General features: G+C 28.9%; 4 protein-coding genes and 1 pseudogene across 6 annotated transcripts; all 5 read right to left on the bottom strand.

Annotated features, from left to right (window-relative positions):
• Window positions 1-632: 632 nt before the first annotated feature.
• LOC107442774 (deoxynucleotidyltransferase terminal-interacting protein 2) lies at window positions 633-24738 on the bottom strand. Of its 3 annotated transcripts, none has more exons than XM_016056413.3 (8): window positions 24649-24733; window positions 23846-24352; window positions 22170-22293; window positions 20851-20986; window positions 18329-18424; window positions 9299-9463; window positions 4056-4165; window positions 633-863 (listed from the first exon to the last, which is right to left on the bottom strand). In XM_016056413.3, the coding sequence occupies exons 2-8, from the start codon at window positions 23859-23861 to the stop codon at window positions 701-703; spliced, it is 810 nt and encodes a 269-aa protein (XP_015911899.1). In that variant the 5' UTR covers window positions 23862-24352; window positions 24649-24733; the 3' UTR covers window positions 633-700. The 3 variants fall into 3 exon arrangements, with proteins under 3 accessions (XP_015911899.1, XP_071040669.1, XP_015911902.1); XM_071184568.1 differs by having other exon boundaries at window positions 24523-24707; XM_016056416.3 differs by lacking the exon at window positions 23846-24352 and having other exon boundaries at window positions 24649-24738.
• LOC147802513 (uncharacterized) lies at window positions 13272-13882 on the bottom strand. The gene has a single exon (XM_087154180.1). It carries the CDS (start codon window positions 13880-13882, stop codon window positions 13403-13405), a length of 480 nt encoding a protein of 159 aa, XP_087010306.1. The 3' UTR covers window positions 13272-13402.
• LOC147802512 (uncharacterized) lies at window positions 13904-14386 on the bottom strand. The gene has a single exon (XM_087154179.1). It carries the CDS (start codon window positions 14384-14386, stop codon window positions 13904-13906), a length of 483 nt encoding a protein of 160 aa, XP_087010305.1.
• On the bottom strand, window positions 14402-15842 carry LOC147802511 (uncharacterized; annotated as a pseudogene).
• Uxt (Uxt prefoldin-like subunit) lies at window positions 23872-24327 on the bottom strand. Its single transcript, XM_016056407.1, has one exon. The coding sequence runs from the start codon at window positions 24325-24327 to the stop codon at window positions 23872-23874; it is 456 nt and encodes a 151-aa protein (XP_015911893.1).
• Window positions 24739-25456: the final 718 nt, after the last annotated feature.

The following is a 25456-nucleotide window of genomic DNA, read 5'->3' as shown; positions in this document are numbered from 1 at the left end:
TTTGAATTTTCTGTCTTTCTTTGAAAATCGTAAATAAATATAATAATTTGACTTCAACGACTGAATTTTTAAAAAAAAAAAAACGGGATATTTATAAATAAATAAATAAAAAAAACGAAACTTTTAGAGAATCTGAGTTTTTGATAAAAAGGCTGAAATTCGAGAGAAAAAACCGAAAAAAATCTCATCCCTGTATAAAGGTCAACCAGTTTTATCCCAAGGAAATGATTTTTAGAGAAACTTCAGAGGGAGGAATGAGGACTTCAATAATTTCACTCTGCGGAAAATTAAATTCTTCATAAAATATTTTAACTTGTGCAAAAAAAATTTTCGGCGGAAATTAGCGGGAAAAATGGAAAAATCTGAGAAAAAGCGGAAATCCGCGAAAGAATCTCATCCCTGTAATATACTTTATAATTGGACAAATTTGTAAAAAATTATAAATTGAAATAGGTATTTGTATTAATAATTGAGTTATGAAAAATATCCGGTAAGCTAAGATTTTAAGGTGTGTCTAACAAACAGCAAATCTGTGAATTGTAAAAGCACAGTTAACGATAAGAAAAATTATTAAAAAACTATTTAAATAATAAATATAACAATAAAACAATTGTAAAGTCAAAAGCAAATAATTTTGACTGACTTTAAAGAAACAGCTTTATTTATCAAAATGCTCATTCAGACACAAAAATATTTTCATTTATTTTACTCTCTTCTTCGATTTATTCCTTTTTCCCTTAGCAGCTTTCTTCTGTGCATTTCCTTCCCTAAAATCAGCAGGTTTCAGTTTCTTTTCTCTTTTCCGTTTCACAAATTTTGCTGGCTGATTTCTTTGGATTTCACTAAACTTCTTTTTCTGGTACCTGTGTAGATAGAAAGTATTGTAATTATGAATGAAGACTTCTGCCATAAAAAAAAATTTTAAAAAACAGTCGACACAATTTAGGGTTTAAGGCTTGTAATATTGAATCCTAACCAGAAAACAAGGGAACTACTGGATCAAGTACAGGGAGAAATTCTGCCTTTATGGAGGACTTTTTGATGAAACTAAACCGCATTTATGTTACATGGAGAGGAAAACCTTGAAAACCTTCCACAGTTAGCTTTACAGCAAAGATCCCATGATCTGCCTACCACCAAAGATATTTTACACCAGCACTCTGGTCGGGGTGAGCCATATGCGAAATTTGTATCAACCAGCCATCACCTGGATTCGAACCTGGTTTGCCTCATTGGAAGGAGCTCTATCCCCCCCCCCCCGAGCCCCTGATTTTATTTCGATTCTATAACTGTCATTGAACAGTCGACTCAATTTTGGGTTTACGACTACTAATGTTCAACTCCGTAGCCTTGTAATTTTGAACCAATCCAGAAGACAAGGAAAATCCTAGATTAGTACCCCCAGAGGTATAATTTGTTATGAGAACATGAAGGACTTAACGTGCAGTCACTGCTGACTACACGAGGAGTCTTTGGCCGGCTGGCCCATGACCTTCTGGACATGTGCTCTTGCCAACCAGGCTATCCTGGCTGAGAGTCCCTGATTGGTTTAACTAACAATATAAAGGTTATGAAACATCTTAAAGGCAGGACACTGGTCATTCAAAAGGATCTAGGGCACAGATTAAGCTGCCCTACATTTAAAATTCATATCTTTAAATTGTTGCTGCAAGGAACTATTCAAACACTTTTAAGATATATATATTTAAATCTCAAAAACACACTTAACGAGAACTAATTTTGGATTCCCCCCATCAAATATCATGCTGATAATTGTGTAAAATTGGGAGAGGACAAATGGAAGGAATGAGTCTAAAATTAGCTTATAACTGCGAGGGATCATCTCTAAATTACTGAAAATTTTTCTCAAATACTTTTTTTTTGTGTGTGGCTGTTTGTTAACTGTTGGATGTGGCCACGGAGTTCTTGATGCTCACTAGAAAGCATTGCCAATTATTTAGACAATACTCAAGTCCTGTCAAGTGCTCTGCTTTTTAATTATCTTTGCAGGTTCCCATTTTGCATCCAAAAAGGCTAGCTGAAGCATCAGGAAAAAGAAAAGCCAGCATTTGGTTTAGAATGGTTGAACTTGAATCAATATCTACTGAGGATGATCTGGTTTCAATCACAAGTATTTGGATAAGGAAAAGACACGATTACTACCGTAGATTTAACTTAACAGTGGTACTTCTGAAGAAAGATTCCGGCCAAATGAGTTTCTAAAATTAATACCGGTAATGATTGTATTTTTACTTACTGCTTTTCAAGGGCTGAGTATTGTAGAAGCCAAGAAATGTTCTTTGTTTTGCTTCATAGACTTTGTCTTATATCAACAATATAACCGAATTTAAATGGGTTATAACAATTATTTGTTCAAATCTACAGGATATTTTAAATATGCGGGTTCTAAGTCATAATCCACAACACGTTTCATGGAATAATTTTTCAAGAAACTTCTTATTTAGAATATAAAATACACGATGCTTTTAATTTTTCTCTTAACTCCATTTGTATTCAGGGGACCCTCAGAGTTATTGATTAGCTCCTAATAATAAAAAAAGTTAACACATATAAAATAAAATGCAAAGCCATATTTAAGTTCATGACAGCAAAATTTAAAAAGTAACAAAAGACTAGCATTCTTTTACATTAAAATATATATATGAGTGAGAATTACTTTTTATACAAGTGCTTAGAAATGCTATTAATTTCAATATAATTTGCATAATCATCAGCTGAGTAAGCTGTATTTTATAATTACTATTTTTCATGGATGTTGCATGGGCTCAGTTTTAGAGGACAAAATTAAATTGCACAAGCACGTAAGTTTTCTAAATTTCTCACAAAAGGAGAAAGAAAATTTTTAAATGTATGAAACACCAGCAAAGAGATTAAAAACATTTCTTTTTTGTTTTTAACTTTAAGGAATTTAAATCGAAATGAATTTGCGAACATTTTCTTTATTTGTCTGAAATATTAAGCGGTACTTATAACCACCATATCCCACCCACACAACTGTGACACATATCATACTTTTGATTGCTGACTTCAAAACAATGTAATAAACAAAATAATGTAAGAATTATCACAATAATAGTCTTAATAATTAAAACTTATGCAACATCATGCCTGCCAACATTGGAGAAATAAAATAACGGTGATACTAAAACTTGCAGGTTCTTTTTCAAATTTTCATAATGTGAAATGATTTTCACACTAAACCATTCTTGGCATAAAACAAATTTATTTAAACACCTACTATGCCACATCACAAACATAAAATTAAGTATATAAAAAATATTACAAATCACATAGTCAAAGAACGCTTCGCTCCTTCCCCCCACAGTCTAATCCTTTCTTCACCACTCTAAATCAGAAGCGAGATTCTTTTTTAATTAATTCTTAAGTTTTGTTCATATCTCGTAGCGCCATCTAGGGGTGGCAAACCTTACAGTGATTTAACTAGCGATATTTTTAGACTACATGTTAAGTTTTGATACATCATGTAAGTCACATTTAGTAAAGTAAAAAATTTATAAATAAATCTTAATCTAAAGAAGATTTTTTTAAACCATTATTTATAATTATATAAACTATTAACACTAAACATACTGCAGCACCATCTGTTGAGAAAAAAGAGAAGTATTTTTGCCATCAGCAGATAATTTAGCCCAAACTTTTTTTTCTCTTCTAGTTTCTTCAACAAAAACGGAGAAATTCGTGAATAAATTGGTAAACAGTAGGTAGTCGTGAAAAACTTGAGACTTGGCAGATATGCAATATTATAAAAAGCAGAACAAAATTAATATTAATTTAAATTAATATTGAATACTATTTATCAATTTTATTACTTGTTAGGATAGCATTTGGAACAGAAACCACTTTTAAGAGATTAAAATCAAAATATATTACAAGCATTAATATAATAATCAATTTTACGTGTTCTAATTATACCTAAACAAAGATAAAATAATGTCCTATAAAAAAAATAAACCATATCTTGAACGTATAATTCAGCAACTAAAACAAAATTTAGTCATAAAAATTTATCATACTGTCTGAATTCAGCATCAGCAAGCAATTCTTCTACAAGAGTTTGTTTCCTCTGCTTCTTGGGAATACGAGAACTATAGAATTCTACAGGCGATTCAACAAAAGTTCCAACCTTAAAAAGAATTTAATTAACTTCATATTAACATAAATTAAAAATGATATTTAAACATGAAAATTAATAAATTTTGTGACAAATCCTTACATAAGCAAACTTTTAAAAAATCGTATCAGGTTTTAACAAAATAATGCATCAAACAATAATGGAATATTTTGTAAAATACTTTTGCTTCTTAACAGGTTTATAAGGGTTTTTATCTTAGGAGCTAATAGGAGAAATTTCATGTCATACAAAAGCACATCACAAACATGTTAGGCTATTCCTCAGAATCAATAGAAAGGCTTTCATGGTTCCAGTTCTAAAATTAGTAAACTGCACTGCACAACTACTACAGTGTGTGTAGCCAAATCTTTCAACAAAAAATAAGCACTTTTTAAGTACTTTTTAAGCACTCAAAAAATATTTTTAAGCACTATATACATTAACAAAATGCAAAATAATTTTCAGAGTTTATATGAATACGATAAAATAACCAGTTTCTGACAAAGAACTCTTTTCTTGATTATATTAGCGATTATAAAAAGATTAAGAGGTTTTTCGCTTAGATATCAGACAGTGGAAAATGAAGCCTGAAATTGAGAATATCTTGCAAAATGGAGCAGAGTTGCACAAGAGAGTGCAAGAATTTCACAGATCCAAGCTCTGTAGACGCACATGTGAACACGTAAGTATTTAATCAAACATGTAAAATTATTGGTTCTTTCATATGCTGTGGACCGACGGGACATTGGAATAAATTGTGATTTAATGAATTGTGAAAACGTTGAATAGAGCAATGTGAAAAGCGTGCTTTTGCATAATATGCAGCAAAAATCGATATGGTGAAGAAAAAAATCTCATTTTCGAAAAGGGAAAATTTAGCACTTTTTAAAAACACCCAATGGAAAAAACACCTTTAAGGGCTTTTTTAAAAACCTATGCAACATTCACTAGTAGCAGTTTGCAGGGATGAGATTTTCCCGCTTTTTAGCGGATTTCCGCCTTTTTCACTTTTATCTCTTGAATTTCAGCTTTTTATCAAAAATTCAGATTTTCTAATAAATATTCCGCTTTTTCAGAAAATTCACCGATTTTCAAAGAGAAACAGAAAATTCAAACTACATAGTTACCAATCCTTCCTCATTTTTACTTATTTTAGCTATTTTCTCCCCTTTTACATGCAGCAAATGAGATTTTCCGCATTTTTACCCGCCCGCCAGATAGCTCCGATTTTCGTAGTTCAAACGACGCTGCTTCTGACAAGCCTTTTAGAGGTCCCAAGCCTGGAATCTGCTAATATCCCGATTCTTATTCACACGATTTTAATATTTAATTATTATTTTCCTAACGTCAGGCACTGAACTTTAACGCTTTTCACCGAGGAAGATGCCAGAAATGTTACTCATTTAACGTTATCCAGTGGGCACCTGTGAACCTAAGTCACGGAGGCGTGCGACATTACCCACGCCAGACTGCCACATACCTGTTCTACAGGGTGGGCCACATTCCAACAATAGAGAACAAAACACAGAGTGAAACATCCATGCCCTGCGCCGGATTGGAACCAGCAGCCAATGGCTTGCATTCAGGCACGCTAATTACTCGACCATCGGCCGGCACGATTTTAATATCAAACATAGCTTTTCAGATTTGCGTGATATAAAAGTTGCATGTTGCGATTCTTATTCACTCAATTTGAATATTGTACGTTGCGATTCTTATATACGAGGTTTAAAAATCCGATATTGTGATGTGTATTTACGCCTTTCTAAGACCAATGTAGCGATTCGTATTCACGCGAGTTTAAAATTCAATGTCTTGATTTGCTCATGCGGTTATAATATCAAACATTAATTTTCGTATTTATATGTGATTTAAAAATAAGACATTAAAATTCACATTCTAAAAATTATGCATCATAATTCTTATTTATGCAATATAAAAATTACGCATCATGATTCGTATTTACACGATCTAAAAATTATGAATCGTGATTTGTATTTACACGTTTTGAAAATTCTATATCCCAGTTTGTATTCTCTCATTTTCAAAATCGTATATCTAGTTTCATATTCATGTGATTTCAAAATCCATAATTGTTATTCATCTTCACGCAATTTTAAGATCAACTATCGCGATTCTTGTAAGAAGTAAAAAAAAATTTTAAATTTAGTTACTATAAAGGTGACTGTCTTTCTAACGATGATTATTAGTATCAACATCTGAGAAACTGGAAGGGAATATACTCAAAACTAACATTCTGTGCTTGTAAGGAAGAAAAAGTAAGATTTGTCTCAAAATGTTTGAAGATGGACTAACGACGAAATATAGCAAACATAAAAGATATAGTAAACAAAAGCAATCACTGAAAAAGTGATTAATTTTTTTTTTTTTTTTGGAAAAGGAGTTAATTAACTCATCATCAAAATTTTAAATTATAATTGCTGTTATTTATGCTATAAAATGCAAAATTCTTATCAAATGAAAAATAATTATCTAAACAGTTGCTGATTGTCATTTAATTTTTCAAACTAAAATAGCAATTTTGTATGTTAAGGAGTTACTATATATTTCTACTTCACTGTTATTGATATGTTTCACAGGGCTCTAGTTAGATTAGACTATAATATGAACATAATTATTCTGCCCATTGTAGTTTTTTTTTCCCCCAAAATAATTTAAAAAGTAATATTACTGATACATTTGCTATAAATCACATAACAGTATTTATTAAAAGAAATGAAATATTTATGTATATACTCAGTAGTTTTAATTTGCTAAACCAGGTAGTTTTTCAAGTAATAAGTCTCTTATGTGAACTGAGGAAAAATATAATTTCCAGCTTTATTTTTTCAATTGGTAATTTTTATTTTCACTAAATGTTAAGTATCAATATAATAATAGATTAGTACACAATTGTATGTCAACACATTATTTATTATCTTAAACTGCCTGGAATTTATTATTAAAAGGTTGCGCTTGCGTAAAATTTACTAGTGTAGAAATTCAGCTTTTTTGCCTTTTGGCTAATCTCATCCCTGAGTTTGGAGAATATGTTGATGAAAATTTTTAAATAACCACAAAATAAATTTAAAGTTATTATATCATATTACAAGATTCTTAGCTGTAAAACTCACTAAGCACTACACGTATTTTATATTTTGAAAAACTCAAAATGCAGAACATGGATAACTGCACATCTATAACAGAATTTATTCTTACTTAAAAAAACTAGTATAGTGACTAATGAGCTATCTAGTTTGCTACTTGATAATTTGTATGGTTCTCCAGAGAGTAAAGATGAGTGTTTAGTTAAATTTACACAATGTGCATAAAAAATTTCTCCACAAAGCAATATCTTTTGAAATATCAGAAAGATTGCTAGATGTGCACTGCGATTGCTATCTTCCTGTGTTTTGTTTAACTTTTTTTAATATAATTAATTCTACATGCACTAACAATAATGCTGAGTTATTAATGGCAATAATATTGATTACCAGCAATCAGTTACTAAAATACATATAACTGCAAGTAACTGATAACACTTTAATCCTAATTATTAGCAATAATAACATTATGTTTTTATAGCAAGTTTTTGATTATTTGTAATCAACTACACTTGGCTCAACTCTGATAACTAGGTACTCCGAGGGTCACTCATTGATGACACTGATTTTTTGTATCCAACATGCAGTTCTTGTATCCAACATGTAGTATTTGTATCCAACATGTTGGATTGCACGGCAGAAATCTGTGTATTTCATACAAATGATAGTGACAAGAAAATATGTGTTTATGGTGATTTGACAATAGATAGTATCAATAAAATTTCCTTTTTACTCAGCAAAATTAGGCAGTGCCAATTTGAGTTACCAGATTTGAAACGTTTGATAAATTGGATAGGTTAACTATAAATACACAAAAGTTAAATTACTAAGTTGAATTGCACATTACAGAGAAAAACATTTCTTCTTTGCTTGGACACAAATTTTTCTTAAAATGACTAACATCAACCACTTCAAAAGTAAAAGATGGTTAAAATACTAAACTAATAGATCATGCCAAAATATTTTACCAAAACAGATCAATCAGAAAGACGAAAATTTTATTCTTAAAATGTTACTTTTAAATATGCTTTGTGATTAGACCATTTCAATTTTTTTAAGAGATTAATTTATAAAAAGGCATTTTCATGTTATAAGAATTTTTTTTTCATGTATTTCTAATAATATAAAGTTTAAAAAAAATTCTAACGTAATGTTGTGAATTAATATACCTTTTTATGCCAAACCTAAATTTTTAAAAAAAATTTATGTAGGACACTAAAGTAGTTTAAGTCATATCTTTAAATTTTTATTTTTTGGTAACTATCTCCAAAAATACATATTTTTGCATAAAAAATGAATGCAATTAACATACTGTACAATGTCTCGGAAATAAAAATAAGCATGATAGTCGTTTATTGGCTAAAAAAAAATCAAAGAGAGAAAACCTTTACCTTTAACTTGTTAAACACTAAACTATATCAGGCAGGCTTTTTTAAATCGAGATTTGCATGAAAACTTACGGAGATCAAATTACTTAACTAAACTGAATAATTTAAACAAATTTTGAATTTTAATAAAAAACAAGAAAATCTTTACAACTTTAGCACCTGAAATTTGACTTAAAAATATCCAGCAACTTTTTTCTACAAACTGATTATTAAGTAACATAATTTGACTGAAATCTATAAAAAAAATAAAGAATAATTTTTGAGTGATTCTAAGCAAGAGCTTTTAATTCCTAAATTTTTTCTTTTCTCTTCAGAGCTTATTATATTTGTCACTAAATAAAACTAACCTACCGAAGAATTTGAGGATCAATCTGCATATGAATATCAACTTTAAAGAAATGTTACGTTTTTAATACATTCTAACTATTGAAACTATTGCTGAAAGTAATGAAATTTAATGTTGAAATAAAATTATTTATAAACACAATAAATTCATTAAAATTTATGCACATATTTGTTGTAAATTTGGTATATTTGTTGTAAATTAACACAAATGTTTTGCATTGAAAGAGAGTAAGATGATTAGCAATATAATTTTACTAATGTGTAAAAAGCCTGAATTTCCAAAAAGATGTAGAGAAAAAAAAACTTACTTGGAAATATTTAGGATTGCCTTTCACAGCACTGCGTTTATAGAATTGCTTTGGATCTAAAGCTTGCCTCATTTGAATTACTAACAGGTCATTCTTTTTTTCATCAGTCATCTCAGGAGCGGGCATATTAAACCAAGAAAATCCTTTCGTCTTGTCTCTCTCTTTCTAAATTGAATAAAAAAATAAGAAAGATAGTATAGTATGAGTAGCATATTAATATGATGCAATACACAATACCCATCAATTTCAAGAGAAAACACATGCACATTGACATTAAAACTGGAATAAATAAATGAAATGTGTGAGTTATTTCACAATATTCATAAGTCTTATACAAGATATTTCTCAGCCAAATTTTGAAATTTTTCCTCCCTTTAAAAACTAAAAAAAATTTCACTTACTTTTACTACATTTCCTTTAGCTAACTTAATGTAGAACTTTTTTTAAGAGTCATTTGTCTGCTTTTTATATGATATTTTTCTACCAAAATAACATTACATTTCTTTTATATACAGTGAAACCTCCGTTAAACGGACATTCATGGGACCAAAAAATTTGTCCGTTTATGAGAGTTGTCCGTTTACGGGAAGGGTACCCTAATAACGAAATTTAATACCGTAAATTGTTTTTAGAATATTCTCAAAGATGTAGAAATAATAAAATAATATCTACAAGGATACTGTAAATATCTACAAGAGTATTTATTTAAACAATAAGAAAGATAAAAAAGAATATATAAAGAAGTTTGATATAAATGCATAATTCTGGATGTAGCTACAGATAAATAAATATAATTTTCCTATTAGCATAGATACTCATGTTAGACATATGATACCAAATAGGAGCGTACTGTCCTCAGTCCGTTTCAATTAATAGGTTCACATCGCCTTACACCTACTTATCATTTGATACGGAACATGGTTAATACCTTCTTGGAAAATAAACCTCCCATGATTCACAGAAAAAAAAGTAATGCATACCTGTAAATCAGGAGGACCTATGGAGATGATTATTCACAATTGATCAGCTATCAAGCACCTGAATAAATGTTTCATTTATATAAACACCTCAAAGATTATACTTCTGTTCTCTTTTTTTTTTACCCCAGTTGTGTTAAATAGAGTCTTCAAATTGATAAGAAAATTAAAGAAATTTTCAATGGGGAAGAAGCATTGAGAGAAGTCATTTCAACTTGAGGGGTCTCATAACCTGTGTGGTCCAGATGAAAAGATCAAAAGATGCCGATGTCAGAATTATTTCAGGAGTGCAGTACCATTTTCTCTCCTTTCTTTACTAAGATAAGGCAAGGTGACAAGAGAAAGATTGATTTTTTGGTGGTGAAATAGCTTAACAATATTTTTAGTTATGGATTAGGCAAAAAGTTTCATTTACATGCTTTAAAAATGGTGAAAAGTTGCATTTTTTTAGCTTGCAATTTATTTAGAAAAAGTAGTGTCCGGTTTGTAGAGATAAAAAACAACGTTTCAGGACCAAAATGACTGTCCGCGTCCGGTTACGAGAGTGTCCGCTTTGCGGAGAATGTACGTAATGGTTTATTCATAGAAGATTCCCGGGGAATTAAAAATATGTCCGTATTGAGAGGCGTCCGTTTTGCAGGAGTGTCCATAACAGGAGGTTTCACTGTATATATAATTGCAATTTATGTAACTGAAAAGAAAAATAGTTCAGTTATATCGAAAGTTATTTTTTTGAAACCAATTCAGTATTGTTAATCAGGAATCGCAATTACTGTAGAATGAGAATGGCTGATATGATTACATATGAAGAAAAAAAGTGTTATACAATGCAAACACCGGAAAAATATATTTAATATAAAAGATAACTATATAAATTTTAAATATTATACTTACTAACGTTTATATAGCATTTATACTTTTAAAAAATAAGCATTTAAAAAATATGCCAATAAAATATGAAAACAAAAGAAAGTAATAATTCTTAATATTCTGCATTCCTTATTTCAAAATTTAAAAAAAGAAAATTAATCTCATGTTGAATTTTTAATAACTCAATGATTTTCCAGATTTCATTATTATGACAAATTAATAAAAATTTTATTTGTATTGATAAATCTTTTATACAGATAAAAAAATTTATAAAATTATCAGGCACATTAATTCTGTACAACATGAATCTTTAAAATTATAAATATTTGAATCATGAAGTCCTACTTGTTTAGCCTGTATTATTTTTTTTTCACTTATTTTTTTAAATTAATTTTTTCTCCCAGTCTCTATTTGATTTCATAGGATGTTTCATCCAAGAGGCACAAGACTTCCTTCTGTGAAAATTACTATGTAATTTAGGGTATTTTTCTTCCTTAACAGGTAATCCTAACAATTTGTCAGCTATTTCTCTCTTCTTTTTTTTTAATTAAAAAAAAACAGTATTACCTTTTTTGTTATTGCAATGAATTAAGTTATAAATTTGTAACAAGAACAGGAAGTTTATAAATTAAACAACATATCTTATAGAATTGCAGATTAAAATTGCTGAAATTGTATAAATGAAAAATTGTTAAACAAAAATGTTTTTAAGGCAGAATATTTTTTTATTTTTGTAATTGAAACTAACTTTGGTTCAATATTTTAAGGAATGTACCAAGAATATTTTTGTTTGATATGGAAAAAAAAACTATCAAAATGTATTAAAAAAATGCATTAGATTATTCACTTAATACATAAAATTTACAAATAAATGTAACTTATCAAAAACAAAATATTCGTGAATACAGACAGTAACAAGCAGGGTTTTAAAATGAAATATGAGACCTATAACACAGAATGTCCTAAAAACTTTATTTTATCTAAGATTTTTTCACAGCTTTGCATACTTACGTAAATGTAGGACAAAAAAATTAAATTATTTAATCTTTTATTTAATATATACATTAATTTATTTGTCCTTTCTTTAACATTAATTAGAACAATGCATCTACCAAAGTGCACACTTTGAGTATCACTGGCCTTAGTTTATTAATATAGAAAATAAGGTAAATATTTATGAATTATTATTAGCTTAGTTTTAAATAAATAAAAAGGAGAAATAGTTGCCTTATAGCTTGGAAAAAATATTTTAGAAAATTACTATGTACAAAATTTTTAAAAATATATATTGTTGCTATGTTGATTTTTATATTACTACACATTGTTGCTTAAATCTCACGCATTCTACTTAAATAATTAAACAGGATTAAAAGAAAAGTACACTTTCTTTAAAATCTTTCGACCAGCCAAGTAAATTACAAATAAGAATTTTATTTTTCTTAAATATTGCAACAAAAGAGTGAATCTGTGATGTTTTTAAGAAAACAATGACAAGTACGGTTTTGCAAGAAAAAACTCTAAAAATAAAATATTTTACAAAGTTAATTAATATTTGACAGATTATTACTTTTAATATACATCATTATCTTGAATGATAGATAATAGGTAACAAGAGACACATAACAAGTCAACAACAAGTCATTTGCAGGAAACTAAATATGCTTTATGATAATATGAAACAGATAACTCTTACATTGTAAATCATTTAATAATATAATTGGATGCATTTAGCAGGGTGTCTACTCAAAATTTTTTTATAATTTCCCTGACTTTTCCAGGTTTTCCATACATCAATCAAGAAATTTCCAGGTTTCCCTTTAGGGAATTAGAGCCATAAAGATATTAGTTTTCCAAAACAAAACCACTTCTCAGATATTGATAATTGAATATAATTCATATTCGAAATTAAAAACCAAGCAAAAGACTTAAAATAACACTTTTTAAATTTATTTTTAGTATAAATTGTATTTTGAAAATTTCCTTAATATGAAACTACACATTCAAGCATAATAACTTAAGCCATAGCCTTATTTATTAAAAAGGAATTTAAATTAAAGAATACAATTTTTTCAAACAAAAATAAAATTCTTATATTTAAAAAAACACAAAATAAGATTTAAATACTACAGTAATAGAAAGGTAAAAATTTTATTCAAATTTCTTTTTACAAATTATTTTCAATTTGCCCCTTAACTACATATACTTTTATAAACAAAGACAAAATCTGAATTTGTTAAAAGTCACAATAAAAATAAAATTAATGATAAAGATCCTTTATCATGCCATCAAGTTCAGCTAACTGTCTCTCTGCTTCTTGCTGGATTTTCGTTTTCTTCACTTTAAGTTCTTTTATTTCCTCAGCAGCCCGCTTTTTCTTAGTTGCTAGTTCTTCTGATTCTTTCTCCATAAGTTTTTTTGCTTTTAGCTCTTCATGATAGCAACTATGAGCATTTCTTGCTGCAAGTATCATCTTTTTAGTTACATCTATCTTAAATAAACCTCCAGCATTACTAATACCATCATATACAGTTCTTAAAGCAACTACTGACTTTTCTTGCATGTTCTCAATAAGCAAAGCTTTATTAATACTAAAACCACTTTCCACAGCAGCATTTCCATGAGACATAATTAAAATATTTTTAATGAAAACGAACAAGTTTTGATAGTTTGTGCTTTCAGCCATCAATGAAGAATAGAAGACATCTAATCTTCCACTCTCACGCTTAAATTCCGACATTTCTTTTCTAACGTGATAGTCTTAAATAAACTTAGAAAATTCTGATTTTACTTTATCAGCAGTGACTGCTGACATTTGATTGCAATCAACGAAACAATCCAAAGCCATTTCTATCTTTTTAATGCAGGATGAATTTGAAACAGATATAATTGTTGGGGACAGACCACTTATGCCTCTCACAAGCTTGAAACGCAGCGGATTCCTTTCCATCAATTTTAGAGTCATTTTTTGTAAAAATAAGAGACACTCTCTCTTAAAAATAGACTTAGCAGTATCTGTGGCTTTGCTTTCTTTAAGACTACGTCTGGCTGCAAATCCAATGTCCACGTCTGTAATTGGTAGAAGGTTACATTTTTGGGTGACATCTACTTTCATCAACTTCATTGCGGAATCATTCTGCTCTATAACAGATTTTTTAACAAATCTCCTCATTAAATTGCTAAGCATCAAGTACATTTCTTCATACAAGAAAGGTGCCATTGGTTTATCAGTCTGGAACCTCATTAAAAAGCCGCAAACTTATGATGACACAGAAAAAAAAAAGCCTAATTTTGCCTCTAACAGCTCAGTACATTTTAGCATTGATTTTACAGTGTCATAAGTCTTTGTATTTGGTTCAATCCCTTCAGCTTCCACCTTTTGGATAAAGACTCTTAATGGTGGCAAAATCTCTAAAGCTCTCTGTGCCACAGCTGAACTTTCAACCCAACGAATAGAACAAAATTTCAGGGGGAAGACATTACTTTTTGTAAAATGCACAAAATCAGCACGTCTGGCAGGTGAATCTTTAAACAAGTTAAAGACAGCATAGAGAAACTTATTTAAATCCCAGGAAGTACATTTATGTCCTGTCTTGAAAGCGCCATGAACAATATGAAGACCACAAGAACCAATATTCAAAAGAGATTTAGAGCCAGATTGCTCCTGCAAATCACTTTGTAGTAATGAATGCAACTTTAGATTCACATTTGGGCCATCCATAGAGAGTTGAAGTATTTTCTTCATAACAGGATCAGGTATAGAACTTTTCAGAGCATTAAATAAAGATTCTGCATCTGAATGCCCTAGGAAAACAGATGTCAAATAACGTGTTACAACGGTATTCATATTTTTCTGCCAAAACCTGACATGTATGTCCATTTGACCTTTCTGGACAACTTTGTTTAATGATTCATCAAAACATACAACGCATGATTCTAAATCTGAAGATGAAAGAACAGCGATTAATTCATCTCTAAAAAAAGGAGCCAATCCAAAACAAATTGTATATGATGTCTTGTCTTTTTTCAGCTTCAATTTCTGAGCAATGTCACTATCAGGAAACATCATTTTAAATATATCAGACAAGTCTGAATTTGAGCGAAAAGAGGAATGGGTCATCACTGTGCGAAGACACCATATTATTTCAGCTTTACTTACTTGGTCATTGAGGAAGTATTTATCTATAATTTTTTTAGAACCTTTAGAAGAATTTCCTTCCACAGACTCCGTATTAACAAGCACTGAAGAACTGGTCGAGGGCACTGACTCTGCTATCACAGGAACAGAAAAACTGTTCGAAGGCATTGATGCTGTACTCACAGGCACTGAAGAACTAATTGCAGGTTTTTTTTACAAACTGCTGCATAAGCATATTTGAAGAATTTTTAAATCCAATATTTTTCTGATGCTTTGGTCCTCTTTCGTGACTTATAATGGCTTGTCTTCCCATATTGCTCAAAGAAATAGTTTTGTTACATGCTGAACATATAGCAGCACCTGGATTTTTTTCATAAGGTTTCAGCCATTTTGACCAGTTAGGGTTAAGTTTTTCATCACACCAATCAGAATTAAACACAGTTTTCCTTGAAGACATTTTCCAGACCAAAAACAGATTTTTACAAAAAAAAAAGATAAAAAAATTTCTACAAATCAAATAATCACCTAAGCAGTAAAATTTAGCAATACAACCTAAAAACCAGTTTACCCTTACTTGGAATAGTTCATCTTTTATAGGTAAGTAAGAACTAAGCAGCTTTTCATTGTCAATTGAAGAACCCACCACCCCTAAAATTGCTTGACAAACCTACAATTGACACACCCACCATTGCTTATAACTGCCTGAGGGAGGGAGGGAGAAAGGAAATAAACAACTGAAATTGGGGGTAAATCCAACCCCCAAGGGAGACTGGAATTCATAGTTGTGAACAAAAGGGAGGGAGAAAGAACTGCTTAAAGAAAAGTAGCTTCTTTTACCAATTAAAAAAAAATTGAAAAGAAATTTCATTTTCATACAAATCTGTTTTTTAAGGAAATTTTTTTTCCATCTTTTTATTCAAAAAGTTTAAAAAATTTCCAGGTTTTTCTAAGAAAAATGTAAATTTCCCTGACTTTTCCAGAACAAAAAATTTCCCTGACTTTTCCAGGTTTTCCAGACGGGTAGACACCCTGATTTAGGTGCTATTGTGAGAATCTTGCAGAAGGTGCACTTAGCATTCGAAACAAAGTCATTTTTTTATTAAAAGATTTTATAATTTTGAGGTTAAAGTTGTGTTCATTGAAAAAATGAAAGGCTTTATTTTATTACTTCATTGTGTTCCTTAAAATTGTCATGTGCTGAAATTGTTGGTTCTAATGCCACTTGCCACACGGGCAAGCCTGCTTGGTGAAACCGAGCAAATTTAAGGCAGCGTGTGCGATTCTTGTTTTTCAGTGTCACCATCTATGGCCAGGAGTTCGACTTCAGCCACATCATATGTCACATCTGTTTGTAAGGCGGACCCATTCATACATCCACAGATCGTAATTTTGACCTGAATTAGAGAACGATTGATCTCCAATCCAGTACCCCCAGAGGTATCGATTTGTTATGGGAACATGGAGGACTTTGCGAATCGACAGAATTTTAACGTGCATCAGCCACCAACCACACGGGGAGTCTTTGGCTGGCAGGGTTAAAACGTACGAACTCTCGGACTTGGGCCCAGCGCCCTACCAACCAGGCTATCACGGCCTGCTGAAATTGTACTTATGTTTGTGTCCTTATAATAAAAATAGACATAATAAAAATATATATAATAAATATATATAATAAATATATATAATAAATATATATAATGCATAAACATAAAATATAAAATTTTAGAAGAGAACAAGAATAAAAACAGAGAACAAAAGAGAACAAGAATAAAAATAAATATTATAAATTAAAGAGTCTCCTGTCATTATTAGAAAAATACTTAAAAATTTATGCATATTAAATTTTAATTGTCAACAAAACCTAATTAAAAAGAATAATATAAAATAAATATATAAATATTTTTGCTCCACATAATTTGAAACACAAATTAGTCAATTTTTAATAAAAATATTGGAAAAAGAATGCTTCAGATTGTTAATGAAAATTATATTAACAAACTACACTATAGGGGGGGGGAATACAAATTAACATATATTTTAAAATACTTTTAAAAGCATATATTTTTAATAATTTATATACTAGATGGTTATAGTTAAAGTCACCCTATTCAGACTTGTCATTTTAAAAACACATAATGTCCAAAATTTAAAAAAAAATTATAAAAAAGTTAACTATGGCTGGAATTTATTTAAAAGCAGAAAAGGAAGAAATAAATTAACTTGATAAGAAATTCCAATCATAGTTCAAACAAATATTATAAGCTATACAGTGTCTATTATATTTCAGACATAGACATTTATTTGATATAAATAGCCAATCATTATATTAAATCATGAAATCTATGTATTCACATAGATTAAAAATCCCAATCACAATCTTAAATTCATATTTCTCTCTTGTAAAATGTCGATAGTTTAGTCATGACCTCTCCCTAGACTAAACTTAAAACTTCTGAAGTTGCATTTGCCTACAAACTTCTCTTCACAGAAGTTCAAACCACAGATTTTTGAATTTATATTTTTTGAACTTAAGAATATTCTATGAACTATTCAATGAATTCACAATATAGTAAAAAGGAAAAGATGACAAATGAAAGCTACATAATTTTGTTGTTGATGACATATTCATAGTTTTTTGTTTTTTTTATTATTATTATTATTAATTTAAAGTAAGATTGAAAACTTTTTTAGCCCTAATAACTTGTGAAAATTATCATCAAATGTTAAATTATCATAGGAAAATACTTCTGACAAGATTTAAGAATCCCTAATTAGGAACAATATACTAGAGCATATGTTTATCATAATTTAAGCATGCTAAAATCAATCTTTTAAAATTCGAAAAAGCATAAACTAGAATATGATTTTAAAAAAAGTAGTATAAAAATTTAAATAAACCATAAAAAATAAAATCATAACCAACAAATAAAATATAATAATAAACAATGTAATAATAAACCACCAAATTAAATGAGATATATGTTGCAATTATCCTAGGTTTAAAAAAAAAAAAAAAAAAACACAATAAGATGTAAGAAATTTTCATACCAATCCTTCTTTTCTTCTCTTGTGTTTAAGTTGAAAAACAGGAACCTCTTCAAGCTTTTCGAATCCAGGTTGTAAAACTATGCTCTTCTCTGCATTCTATTTTGAGAAACAGCAACAAAAATTTAAATAAAGAACTAATATTAATTATAATAAAAAAAGTATTATGATACTTCATATTTTACTTAATACTCAAGTGCTACTCTTGCAAAGTTATAATATTGAAGCTTTTTTTTTCTCATAAATTTGTTTAATTTCATTAAGCTGCAGTAGCTGAAACATTTATTCAGAATACTATAGATTATTATATAATACTATATAGATTATAATATAATTATTACTATAATACAGAATTGCTACCGGTATGTTTCCCAAAAAATAAAATATTACAGATAAAATAAATAAAAAATACTCTAAATAAATTTAATAAATGGTCCTTATCTTAGCTGTTTCAAATTAGTTAATTTGATACAATTCATTTCTAGAGTCAATCTAAAAATTTAATATTCTTTTAAAATTAATATAAATAAAATCTCGGTTTAGGACTGAAAAAAAAATGACTATGTACGAGAGCAGTCCATTTACAGAAAAGGTACACTAACAATGAAATTCAAAGTCATAAATTATTGTTAAAATAATTGCAATGATAAAGAAATAATTGAATCATCGATATTAACTATTCACATTAATATTTAGTTAAACTTAAATTATAATATTTACAATACAAAAAGAATGAATGAAGAAATTTGATAGATATATACATAATTTCAGATGTAGCTACAGGGAAATTAAAAAATTTTTCCTATTTACACATATATTCAAGTTAGTCATATGATACTGACTAGATGCTTTTAGTCCTGCATCACTTCCTCAGTTGAATTCCAATTATTAGCTTTACAACTCTAACACTTCCCCATCACTTGAAAGTAATTGCGACAATATCTCTTTGAAAGTAATCTGTCTGTGATGCATAGAATAAAAAGAAAGCGATAATATCTATCTATAAGGTACCAGGCTATATAAAGTTGTGGTTTTTGTGCCAACATAAAGTTTACATTTACATGAACAAGATGACTAGATTTCTGTTCTCTTTTTGTAATCCAGCAATAGATTAGAAATAAGAATTTTAAGTGGGTAAGAGGAATTTGGAGCATAAAAGTATCGCTTGAACTTGTTCGGTCTCAAAACCTGTTTCATCCATTTGAAAAGATCAAAAAGATCACAGGCCAAAATATTTCACAGGAGCAGTATCATTTATTTTTTTTCTTTATTTTTTTTAAGGTAAAGGAAGGTGACAAGAGAATGATTGATTCCTCAATAGTGAAATACCTTTAAAAAAAATTTTAGTTACAGATAAGGCAATAAATTTATATGCTTTAAAAATGGTGAAATGATATATATATGGCGATGTCTGATTAGAAGAGATAGCAAATAATATATGGACCACAAATGACTGTTTGTGTACAGTTACTGCTTTGCAAGATGGTAATACATAATGGTTTCTATATAGAAGAGGTAATGTGAGGTTTCACTGCGACTGGATTTAATAATATTTAATATGGATGGTAAAAAGAATTTCTTTACAACAGTAAAACATGCCGATTGTGTACCAATCTAAGGTTACAATTGACAATTTTACGGTGAAATAAAGGGTTGCTGACAGCTTCAAAATAATAATTTTTTGATGATTTTTTTATAACAGATTTACACTGCAAGATTTTTCAACAAAAAATAAGCACCTTTTAAGTACTTTTTAAGCACTCAATGAATATTTTTAATCACTTTCCAAAAAAAAAAAATCCTTGTTAGGATCTGTGCAGTAATAAAAATTATTTTTTTCGATTGTTTAAAGTTCTTAATTTATAAACATAAAAATCAATAAAATTCACAAACATTTTCAAAAACTTTACATAATTATGATAAAGTAACTTGCTTCTAACAAATTTTGCAGAGAAAATTGTGAAAATCGTACATTCTTTTTGTAATTTAGAACGACAATTGATGCAGCAAAGAAAAAAAAATCTCTTTTTGAAAGATAAAAAATTAAGCACTTTTTACAAACCTCGAATAAAAAAAGTACTTTTAAAAATGTAAATCAAAAATAAGCACCTTTAAGCACTTTTTAAAAACACTACCCACCCTGTATAACATCAATATTTTAAGAAAAGTTCAAATGCAATTTTTATGCCTTCAATGATACATTATTTGCAGGTTTAGTGATTCTTAATAAGAATAAAATAGGGGAAAAAAAGAAGAAAACCGTAAATATAGTGCTTGCAAATAATACTTCAAGAATCTGCAACACATATAAATAGTTAACAATAAAATGAGGTATGGTATGTATCAATCAAAAGCAGATGATTTACACTACATTCTAAAGTCATTAAAAATTTAAAAATACCTCAACTACATGTATTTGCTCACAAATTATACTATAATTAATAAATTATTTATTTAAGCATAATACAGCTCATTATAAACAAAACAAAAAAAAATTATATTTAGAAATGACTGTAAACAATTACTTCCTCTACAGATTTTTGCATCAGCTCCTTATGCTTTTGTACTTGATCATGTAAGTTTTCCCGCTCTGGATAAAGATCGACGTAACTGGTTTTATTATACTCTTCCCCTGCATTCATACTAGAAGAAAGCTGAATGCTGAAATAAAATTTTTTTCAAATTAAACCATATACACTTGCACAATTATTTAAAGATCAAAAATTTACAGTCTATCAAAATACATAACTGGAATAAAATCCATATACAAAAAAAATAAAGTAAGGAGATTAACAGATTTTATTATACTCTTCCCCTGCCTCTACACTCAAAGAAAACTAAATGCCGAAATAAAAATTTGCTTAACAATTAACCACATAATGCACAATTATTTAAACACCAAAAATGTAAAGTTTATCAAAAGAAATTACTGGAATTGAATTCATATATAGTGGAATATCTTAACACTCAGAGTATTATTTTTCTGAGCTTTAAGCAGGTGGCTTTCGAAAAATCGTAATGTCCTTCAATGGGAGTAGTACAAAGCAATGAAATTTCAGTCAAATCTTACCTTTGAAGGATTTATCATAACAAACAGCACAATGCTAGCTAAAAAGTACAATACCATTTAGAGATGGGCACTAATCAAAATAATATCTATTATTGAATCGAAAAAATCCAATAAAGTAGGAAATTAATAAGAAACTAAGATTTACACTTTTTAGAGAGAAGCACAATGAATTATGGTACTGAAAATAGTCATTAAAATAGCAGAAATGATTGTAAGAAATATCAAATAGGTTAATTTAATATATGCATTATTAAATTCAATTTCACATTATAAAGTGGCTCAAAGAAGTGTTACATATCTGTATTATCAGTGCTTGAAATTAACAATAGTCCATTGGTTCAAAAACTACTAAAACTTCGGCAGGACCACCATAAAATAATTATCAACGGTCCTGCAGATATTTAATGTCAAGAGTGTTTGTTTCTTTATTTCATATTTTGGTCTGCATTTTTATAACTAAATAGCATCTTTTATTATAGTTGTGACATTAAACATTTTTTGTATTGTAATTTTTCATTTAATTTTTTATTAATAAAAATCTAATAAAGACATGTAAACAAACCAATGAAAGGTATATGGACTATAAAACCTTTATTTGCAAGGAATATATATTATTTTATACACATGTATTATTGATATCACATTAAAAAGTGATTCTAGATACTATAGTACTCAAGTATCTGGATACTATACTGGAAACTCTAGTATCTGGATGATATTAAAAAATTAAAATTGCATAAAATATTTTGGAATACAAATATTAATAAAAAGTACCTTTTGTTATGGAAATTTGAACTTCCTATAGTTTCAGGAACTGATGATGATTCATACTTTTTAAACGCAGAAATTTCAAACTTTGGAATATCACAATCAGAGTCACTATCAGACTGTGTAAAAGCTGCAAAGACAAAATAATCTTAAATTAGTAATCTAGATTTTTTAAAAAAGAAGTAACTATTGCTAAATAATATTTTCTTTAACATAAATATATTTTATATATGAATCATATTACATATGCACCATTGCATAATTCATAATAAACTTTAAAAAAGAATATAATTATTTTATAGATTATTATGAAATTTTTTAAGATTGAAACGATTTCCTATTTACTTTAATTCGCAGGCCTATTCTTACTTATCTTGAATTCAACAATTCATTTACTATGTTTATTTATCAGACATAGACATAAAAAGTTTGGCCTGAATCATCAAGATCAGTGGCAGAAAAGATGGCATCTTTACTGATCCAAGAGTTTCCTTGTCTTCTGGATTGGTTCAAAATTACAAGGCTACGGAGTTGAACACTAGTAATCGTAAACACAAAGTTGGGTTGGCTGTTCAACCACAGTTATAAAATAAAAAAATCTGAGACCAAGAAAATAAATATATGAAAAAAATAGTGAAAGTAAAAATGAACAAAATATATTAAAAATTAATCATCTAAAAATTGTAAAATTCTAAAAAGAGCAAAAGATAGCATTTTATTTGATGGACAATTATATTATCAATAGATTAATGCAAAGCGCAGCACAACCCGAAGCATTTGAAATTTCAACATTTAAATTTACACCTCATCTTTGACATCATGAGAAAAGGGGGTGATGGAGCACCCTCATTAACTTTCCCGAAAAATTAAAAAACAGGTAGGAAAAGATCGAGGAAACAAAATGTTGGAACTAATTACTGTTGCCCAAAAATATTTATAAATTAAATATATGTGTTACAACTAAAAAAAAATTTTTTCCTTAAATTTAGGTAAAAGTAAAACCTTCGCAATTTACAATAACCTCAAGAAACAGTTGACACCACTTTCTTCCTTTTTTTCCAGACAGTGGACATTTTGCTCTCTCTCTTTGATGGCTCTGAGCCTGTCTTATGCTCATGGGGGAAGAAAATCAGCACTTAACTTTTTTCATCATATTAACTATTCAGAACCTACGCGTGGAACAATAAAATAAATAATAATAAAAAAATTAAAGGGCCGGAGTTTGATGCTGAAAAAGAAATTTTTTTTTCTTTTACCATTTTGCACATTTCAAACATACTTCAAGGTGGCAAATTTGTAGTCTAAGCACGAGTTTAGCAGGGGTCTGTCTAGGCCAAATTTACTACCATTTCGTGGTACCTTCACAAATTCAACTTTAGGAAAAACGGTAGTTTCACACAATACTTTTTCTTAAAATTTTATTTTTGTATCCCGTAAGAAACAATAAATCCATATTTTTGTGTTGATTCTTTAATATAATTTTTAATTTTCACAAATTATGCCTAATTTTTCACAAATTATGTCTAAATTTTCACAAAATAGGTACCTCTCAGAAAAATCGAGACAGACCCCTGTTTAGTGACATTTGTAAAACATTGCCATCATATTGGTATCAACCATTCTATTATACAAGCTTAAATACATCATGAAAATGAACAATAATTTCAATACAAATATTTTACCTGCAAGTTCCAACATAATTTTTTTTTTACAAAACTTCTCTCCTAGGTGTCTCAGTTACGTAAGTCAAATGTTGCAGCTCTCTCAAACCTTGCAAAATCAACTGTATATGAGCGTTAATCTCAGAACTCTTCTTCAAAGTATGATCAATTTTCTTCTTCAAGAAATCTATTTTCTTATCAATAAACTTAGTTGCCTCTTCCAATGTAAATTGGACAAAAATATCCAACCCAGTTTTGATAAATATATATTTAGTGTCAGTGATATTAGCTTGAGCGTAAAAATTGCAACCCAAATCTACTCTAGTCTTAATGGTTTCTTTATTTAATTCTGCTTCTTGTAAACGTTCAATTACAGTTTTTAATTGTTCTAAATCAAGAACTTCTTGGCAAAGATTCTCTCGCTGAGACAATACACACTTTAAGTCTTCTCTTAAAACGTCATTCAAATAGGTTTCATATTCTAAGATTTTTTTCTCGGTCATTACTCGTAACTATTCAACAGACTTTCTAAAATAAAAGGACAATATTTGCAATACAAAAATTTTACTAATAAACATAAAAATCAAATCCAAAGAAAGCCATCAAATCTAGGAATAGAAAGATTAAAACTCTACAATATTTTTAACTAGAACTTAAGAGTTAAATCAATTTTCAGTTCAAAACACAATAAAGCATACATATTTCATATTAAATGTCTATTATAAAACGTTAGACTGGACAAGTATAAAGTGTCACAAACATATTTAAATTAAAATACATAAAAATATCATGTTAAATAGTAAAAAAAGGAAAATTATTATCACTTTAAATCCATTAACGTGATTTGCATTGCGTGCATCCACATTTGTTTACATCACAAAACGCCGGAAGTGGAAAATTGAATATCTTACTTCAGTTCATTTCAGTTGTTGTTCAGGAAATTTTTAAGATGCATTTTTACTGCCATAGTGGAGGCTTCGGTAACTTAACGAAAACAGTGCTGAGTTTTGCGTTGGCGATCGAAATGGGCTGCAGGTGGAGCAGGGCAGTCTACAATATTTCAATACTTCACATACTTTCTCCATTAGCGAGTGGAGAGTAATAGGAGAAGGAAGAACGTTAGTTTCTGTCTTGATTTTCAAACGGAGGAAGAAAATTTAAGTTAGAATACTGTATAAAACTCAAAATTACATTTCACATAGCTATAAAAGAAAGATCGTGAAAATTATAGAAAATATTTCTGACAATGCAGCAATAACAATATAATTTTTTTAAATTCGAAAAATATTATGGAAGGGAAAAATTTTGTAGTACATTAGCATACAACTGAGAAGAGGAGAGGAGGGAAAGGAAGAGGGTCAAAACATAGAATCGGTCTTTTCCCCAAATGGAGCATTCGAGTGGTACGATTGCGAATAAAATATTGTCTGTTTGAAGTTATATTTTCACTTATTATGCATCAGAAATAAAAAAATGGCAAAAATTTGTTCTCTATTATGAAAAATACTAATGCACAATACGTCATTTTTTTTCAAATTCCAATACTTTATGATCATATGTTTAACTCCTTACACCATGATATATCTAAGTAGAAATATTTCATATGTTTCGGTGATATTTAAAGGAAGAAAT

Source organism: Parasteatoda tepidariorum, chromosome 10, assembly GCF_982258835.1.
Source record: "Parasteatoda tepidariorum strain Cologne lab strain chromosome 10, Ptep-v5.0, whole genome shotgun sequence".
In the NCBI taxonomy this organism is placed as follows: domain Eukaryota; kingdom Metazoa; phylum Arthropoda; class Arachnida; order Araneae; family Theridiidae; genus Parasteatoda; species Parasteatoda tepidariorum.
The sequence above is the reverse complement of the archived record's forward strand: the minus strand, read 5'-3'. Positions and strand labels throughout refer to the sequence as shown.